General features: G+C 36.1%; 1 protein-coding gene across 2 annotated transcripts; it reads right to left on the bottom strand.

The window, feature by feature from the left end:
* Positions 1-1,186: 1,186 nt before the first annotated feature.
* Positions 1,187-7,548, bottom strand: LOC127971897 (septin-8-B). 2 transcript variants are annotated; one of them, XM_052575224.1, is made up of 10 exons: positions 7,410-7,548; positions 5,136-5,250; positions 4,856-5,051; positions 4,585-4,771; positions 4,348-4,509; positions 4,116-4,212; positions 3,556-3,724; positions 3,302-3,434; positions 2,335-2,513; positions 1,187-1,874 (listed from the first exon to the last, which is right to left on the bottom strand). In XM_052575224.1, exons 1-10 carry the CDS (start codon positions 7,437-7,439, stop codon positions 1,871-1,873), a joined length of 1,272 nt encoding a protein of 423 aa, XP_052431184.1. In that variant the 5' UTR covers positions 7,440-7,548; the 3' UTR covers positions 1,187-1,870. The 2 variants fall into 2 exon arrangements, with proteins under 2 accessions (XP_052431184.1, XP_052431185.1); XM_052575225.1 differs by having other exon boundaries at positions 5,140-5,250; positions 7,410-7,427.
* Positions 7,549-7,799: the final 251 nt, after the last annotated feature.

Genomic DNA, 7,799 nt, shown 5'->3' with positions numbered 1-7,799 from the left:
AGCGTCTGGAAGCTGTACCGACATTACCATGAGGAAAAAACCATCATCCAAAACAAACCATGGCTAACAGTCAGATTCAGCCGTTTATTTATGATCCAGAATCAGATCCAGAGGCTGAAATTTAACAAGAGCAGCAGCAGCAATGACGTCTCTATGTGGTATACTGAAACTGTGTATATTTGCTTAGCGGTTTTGGAAAATGACTAAGTTCCACTTCATGTCGTCTTTTTTTTTTTTTTTTTTTTTTTTAAGCTGTACATGTGGAAAGTGCAGTTTGATGACAACATCGCAAGTTGTTTACTTGATGTGCTTACGCGCCGATAGCTAAGTTAACAACACAGAGATATTTGAAGCAGTTTTACTCACCGCATGCGGTTCCAACACACGATCGTCACCCTTTTTCGTTGGGAGTGCATTTTCCTTAAGAAATAAATTATATGCAAATCCAGAGCATCAAATTGGGCCTTGTTTGTAAAACAAGCATCTTCAAAATGCAGGGAACAAACAAAAACACTTGCACAACTCCATCGATGCTCTGTAAAAATAAACCATCCACTGGTCCCTTAATGCTGTTTTTTTTGGTAATCTGTGCTGGGTTGTCTTGCCCTGGCAACCAAAAACACACTCCTTTTGTGACATTTCGCGACGCTCTCGCTCTGATCAGTGAAGTCTGTTGTGCTCTCAGTGCTCTGCTCTACAGGAGCGCACGCTCTTCCGGCAGACGTGCCCTTAGGACCCATATAAGGAAATTCCACTCCATCTAACGTCACACAGACCCATACTCGAAAAAAACTTTCTGAAACTTGTGACAAACCGGAAGGAGTATTTTTTCAACAGAAATATTCCTTCAAACGTACAACTTAATTTTTGAAACTTTGTCCATGTTTAGCATGGGAATCCAACTCTTTAACATTGTAAAAAACTCAGTATGCATGAAATAGCATTTCACCCTCCGCTTTAATTAAATTGATTGTAGGGGAAACATTATTAAGTGGTTATTTTAGATGGAAGCCCAAACCTGCATAAATGTAATAATAGGGAAATAAAGAAATCGATATTTCTTGTTATATGTATGTGTTATATGTTATACTTGTTATATGTAGCCATTTTTACATTTTATTCTCACATGTATTTATTTCCATATTTATTTCTAGAAGACAGCAAGTGAGTAATACAAAAAACGAAATAAACTTTAAAAGCATTTTTAATTTTCAACTGAAAAATGTACATTTGTATTTGTGTAGCAGAGGCAAGCCATAACATCAGCAAAGATATTTATCATTTAAAAATATCATAATTATTCTGGTTAATACAAAACGATTCATTATATACAGGCTTTTCAATCTGGTAAAACTGCTTAGAGGAAAATACATTCATTTATAAAAGTCTAAATTATATGTTAAAAGTCCAGTTATCATAGTCAAGTTCCGTATTAATTTAAGACAATGACAAAGTTATTCAAACCACTACAATACAATATTATTTAAAAACACGTCATGCAAAAAAATTACATTTATGTCATCAGTTATTCACCTGCATGCAATTTCAACTTGTTTTTCCTCTGCATATCATTAAGGTCCATTTTATAGACAAAAATATCTTCACAAAATATTTTATGTTCAACAAACAGATGAAAGAAAGTCATGCGAGTTTGGAACAATATGACGGTGAATCATTTATAACAATGTCATTTTTAGGATGAACCGCTATCCCTTTAATAAAAAAGTAAATCCAGAAGAATCAAGTACACATCAGTGGATCATCACAGTCTGAACTGAGCTCGTTTTACCTGTAACCATCACCTGAAGGCATGGCAAGCTGGTGTCAATGTAAAATGACTAAGCAGTTACTGATGCTGATGGGTCGCCAATTAACTGAAAAGAAATCAAATCAGCTAGATTATAAAAATAATATTACCAACCAAGAGCGCTTACACATATTTCAAGCAATCAAAGACTCATTTTATTCAAACTGAGTGCAAAAAAAATGAAAAACACACTTAAACAGGGGGCGTAAATGCATGCTGATCTGGCAGCTGGTGGTACCAGGCAACTAGTGTCATCATCTATCTCTTTCTCCTTAAACATGCCAAGATCCTGTCTAGCGTGCTTTAATATTACAGCACTGAAGCTCTTCTATCCCAGTATCCTCTGCCCTGGCATCAGAGCCCAGAAGAAGCAAAGACGGTCAGCCAAACTCAGACAAACAAAAAGACCTCAGACGTTTGTGAATGCAGACACAGATCAGTCTCATACACAGACGGTGACTACCCGAGATGGGAACAGATAGTCTCAGAGGATGAAATGGGGGGAAAGGGAGGAGGAGAAGGCTTACGTTTTCTTCTCTTTGTCTTTTTTGAGGGCAGAGGAGCCTTGAAGAGACTGTAGGGTTTCAGCAGCCACTTTCCTCCTGTTGAAGGTGTTCATTTCCTCCTCTAAATCTCTACGCTTCTCCTCCAGGTTCCTCTTCTCCTCCTGATGTGTACGTTTCAACATCTCAAATCTCTCATGCAGCTGGGAATACAGAACAAGATACTCAGTATTTTATTTCATTTGATTTATTTTTATTCCAATATTATTTAACCGATTAACACAAGTGCTGAAATACTTGTTTTAATTATTTTAATATTTTAATTCCATTATTATTTAAACGATCAACACAAGTGCTGAAATACTTGCCACTGTATTTACTTTAATCATAAAGGGTTTATTGTATATTTAAAAAATATTTTAAGCATATTTAAATAAAAGGTGACATGTTTTTATCCGTTTTGTTTTCGATTTTATTATTTACTAAAATGCTATATTTAAATATTATTTTTTTTATAATAAGTGACAAGTATTTAATTAAATATTTTATTATTCAAATAAAGTGAATTCATTTCAAGTTAATAAAAACATTTTTAAATAGATTTTGTTACTGTTAAAGTAAAAAACTTACTATTGAACTATTATTTTTTTTTAGTTTATTTAATTAAAAAGTATGTTTTGTATGTAAGTGTTTTTATTTCAAATTTTAATAAAAAGTGACAAGTATTTAAATATTTACTTTTAAATAAAATGCACAAGTTTTTAAATATTTTGTCAATCAAAGGGGACAAAATTAAATTTATTTAATGAAAACTGACAAATATTACTTTTTTATTATTATTTCAACCTAAAGCAATGTCTGCATTACAGGCAGATATAATGTAGTTTTACATGACCATTTCTATTAGATTAAGGCTAGTACAAATTACATACTGTCTTGAAATTATGCCTTGAAAATGTATTTCCATAAAAAAATAAATAGTGGTTCTTACCTCTCTCTCCTTCTCTTTTAGTTCAGCTTCTGTCTCCTTCACTTTGTTGACAAACATCTGTCTCATCTGCTCCTCCTTGAGTTGTAACTCACCAATGAATTCCCTCCTCTTGGCCACGTATGTCTCCTGCAGACTGTATGTGAGGACAGATGTTTCCGCTCACTTGATGCCATGACTGTGACGACTATGCAATTTTTCATATGAATTGACTTCCTGTTTTATTACATGTTCTTGTTGAGAAGTCGTCGCAGTACCTGAAGGGTTCGCTGTCAGGGTCGGTGTCTTTGAAGCCCATCTCCTCCAGTTTGCAGCGGCGGTACAGCTCATAGTGTCTGGCGTGGGTCTGTTCTCTCAGGTCCAACATGTTGACACGAATTAGCATCTCTCTCAGCTTTACAAAGTCACAGTGACTCTCGTTCTCCACTGAGGACAAAGCCCAGAAATCATACCTTCCCCAATAATCTGGTGTAGTTCTCATGATGTAATCGAGATACAGTTTGCTGCTTGTTTTGCGCTAATGTTAAACTACAGGAGGCACTGTCTAAACAGAAATACTGTGTTCTTATAAGAATAGTTTTGTTTGAAAATGTTGTCATCATTTACTCAACCTCATCTCATTCAAAATCTGTATAGGTTTCTATCTTATGCTGAACATAAAATATGATATTTTGAAGAATGCTGGTAATCAAACAGTTGATGGACCCCATTGACTTCCATAGAATTTCTTTCCCTATGAAAGTCAATGGGGACCAACAACTGAAGAAAAGAAAAAAATTTATTCTATGTACTATGTACTATTAGCAGCAATACCTACCCTGCACCACTCCCCATGGGTACTGTCTGGCCCGCACCATTTTGTTCCCAATTTGAACCTCTTCACTGCTTCCAATCACAGCAAAAGGGAGATGTGCCTGCAACACAAGTCAATGGTGCAACATTAAAGATGCCAGTGTAAGAGCATATACTGTAGTGTGTGTCTGTTCGGATCAATAGCAAAACATCATATCTGATATTAATTCATCTATTTTTACTCAAGCTTCTCTTACATTCATAGAAGAGTTTATTTCAGCCACAGCTTCATCATCTGTTGGGAACTGGTAGATCTGAACACCATTGCTGACCAGTTCGCTCATGATCTTGATCTTAAATTTCTGAAGCTCGCTCTTGGATATAGTGTCTGCCTTCGCTACGATGGGAATAATGTTGACCTGTTTGGGAAGGAAAAATATGGATGAATACGATGAGGTAGATTATATATAACATAAACTTTGTGAACACTGTACCTTGCTGTCCAGCTTCTTCATGGTAACTAAGTCCAGAGATTTCAGCGAGTGACCGGTGGGAGCAATGAAATAGAGGCAGATGTGGATGCGTGAATCGTGATAGTTATAAAGGGAACGTTTAATTTTAAGTTCTTCTTCAAGGAAGTTTTCAAACTGAGCATCAATGTAGTCCACAATGGGTTTATAACTGCAGAGAAACAAGAAGCTTTAGTATTTCATTATCAATGTCAGCGGGTTACTCATTATATTTAACTTGAGTTTCAAGTATTACCTTTCTTCTTTATTAACCTGGTCGCCAAATCCCACAGTGTCTACAATTGTTAGCTGTAAATCCACATTGCTTTCCTGCAGGGTGTATGTTCTGGGGCGCAAATGCACACCATTCTTGAAGTGACTGGCCTCTTCGTTCTCAAACGTTGTGTTAAATAGTGTGTTCATTAATGTAGATTTGCCTATGCCAGTTTCACCTGTAAGAGAGGGCACAGTCTTTTGTATCGATTTGATTATTTACCTACCAGGTCTGCAGAAGCTTAAAAGCACTTTATCCTCACCTACGCAGAGAATGTTGAAGCTGAATCCTTGGCTCACTGATTTGCTGACCAGCTGATCAGGAAGACTGTCAAAACCCACATGACCGCTGAGAGAGAGAGTCCTCATCTCCTCACTCTGAGAAATGACAACAGCGAAAACAAGTTTGACATGACATAGCAGGACTTTTTGAGCGTGTCATTACAAGTGCCTTTGTAAAAATGTTCAATGTACAAAATTATATTATAGTGGATTAAATTTTTTATCAAAAACATTTAGGCCTAAACTTGTTTGCAAAAACACTTAAAAAGTCTATGGGACAGTCACAAGCCTCCCGGTTTTCATCCAAAAAATCTTGAATTGTGTTGCGAAGGTGAACGAAGCTTTTACGGGTTTGGAACGACATGGGGGTAAGTGATTAATGACAAAATTTTCATTTTGTGGTGGAGTATTCCTTTAAGTTAAAGTGCAGTTAAATTCTGTCTTTTTAAAGTATTATTCATTGTATTATTTAATAATTAGGGGTGCTCCGATCACGATCGGCCGATCGTTAATGCGCATCTCGTCAGTAAAGCCGGTTTTCTAATCAGCGGTTAATTGCATCAGGTGCGTGGTTTCTCATAGAGTAGCTGTTACTACACAGAGCCGTTGTTAATAGAGAAGATGCACCAAAAAACGCTGAAAATGAAGTGGATTTGCGCATCTTCTCTATTAACAACGGCTCTGTGTAGTAACAGCTACTCTATGTGAAATCACGCACCTGATGGAATTAACGGCTCATTAGAAAACCGGCTTTACTGACGAGATGCGCATAACGATCGGCCGATCGTGATCGGAGCACCCCTATTAATAATCAATTAAACAGTAAATATATACACGTATTGAAGTTTGCCTAAGTAAGTTCCTTAACAGTACAATTATATTTAATATTAAATCTAATAATATATCACATATTTTCTAGTGTTCAAATTTTTGCAGTTGGAATAATTTGTTTTAGAGATATTGGCAGATAAAGACATTTGTAATTTCATAAGATTTCTATTTAAATGGATTATGTTCTTTTGAACTTTTTATTGATCAAAGAATCCTGTAAATATAATGTATCTCAGTTTTCACAAAAATATCACACAGCACAACTATTGTCAACATGGATAGAAATATCAAATCAGCATATTAGAATGATTTCTGAAGAATCGTGTGAAACTGAAGACTCACTCTTAAAAAAAGGGTCCTTCACAGCGATGCCACAGAAGAAACATTTTTGGTTCGACAAAGAACCATTAAGACAAAGGTTCTTTAAAGAACCATCTCCTTCTTAACTTTTTATAATCTAAAAGAAATCTTCTTTTGCCACTTGCATAATGAAGCACCTTTATTTTTAAGAGTGCTTTTTAAAAATTCAGTTTGCCATCACACAAATGAATTGCATTTTAAAATATATTCAAATGAAAATGTTTGTTTTTAAATTGTAATAATATTTCAAAATATTTTCAGTGCTCCGTCACAAATATAAGTCCAGTGTGTCTATTAGTTCATGGGAGATACTGATCATCAAAGCGGAAAAGCTGATCCATGTCAGTTTGAAAGTAACTGAGCATATTGGTATGCATGAACCCGGGTTTGAGTCTCGATCACAGAGAAAAGCAGCATGCTGAGGTATTCAGAGCTCCTCACTCTGTACAAACACAAGGAAGTGTTTCACACAGCCTTCATCTGTTCCACTGCCCCAGTATTCTTAACACACACACTGGGGCACAAAGGACTCTTTATGCAGCCTGTGTTTCTCACTAACTGAAGGCTTCCACTGCTTTTGCCCTAGGAAACATCCTTTAAGGGACGGGTTTACAAATGCAACAAGTTAAAAGGCATTTTAAAATCGTAAATGAACAGTATTAGGATGATAATCTAGCACAAATGTAAAAACGTTACAGACATGGAATGCATGTTGACTGAAGAAGACCTGAAGAACCAAAGCTGATCTACTTACAAGAGCTAATCAGCTTGAAATGACTTTGACAGTGGATTTAACCAGAGAAAGACCCCAATGTTAAACTATAAATATAAATTACAAGCATATGCACACACACACAAAAAAATCCATTGCAATCAACAAATTTACTGCACATATTAGCACATAAATACAGGCAAATTATGAAATATGCAAAAGTTTGAATCATCTCTGACCAACTAATCCAGTCTTCCTACCTCTTGCTGCTCACATTGCAACTTTATTAAGAATATGCATACCATATTTAGAAAAATAATATGCAGTAAATATAAAAGGCAAAAAAACTTACAGGATATATGTTTACATCTGTGGCAGCCATGCAGATTAATGCGATAGAAAGCACTGACAGTATGCTTTCATTTATTGCGCTGACGTCCGTGCGCGCTCTCTCTCTCTCTCTCTCTCTCTCTCTCTCTCTCTCTCTCTCTCTCTCTAATTCTAATATGGCCACTTGATGGAAACACCCTCTGGCTGAATTAAAGTGCTGTCCGGGTTGCCCACGTACGTTCACTCCTCCTCCTACACTTACAAACACACTTGATTCAGAAAAGACTTCTTCGGGTTTAGTGTCTCTCTCAAGTGTCAAATCAAGTAGCCTACATCTCAGTGCTGGACAAGGTTCTCAGTAGATGTAGTTACCTAAACTACCTGTTTCTTCATTTTAAACTAACCAACTAAT

Source organism: Carassius gibelio, chromosome B14, assembly GCF_023724105.1.
Source record: "Carassius gibelio isolate Cgi1373 ecotype wild population from Czech Republic chromosome B14, carGib1.2-hapl.c, whole genome shotgun sequence".
Taxonomy (NCBI): Eukaryota; Metazoa; Chordata; class Actinopteri; order Cypriniformes; family Cyprinidae; genus Carassius; species Carassius gibelio.
Note: the sequence above shows the minus strand (reverse complement) of the source record. Positions and strands in the feature narration are given on the sequence as shown.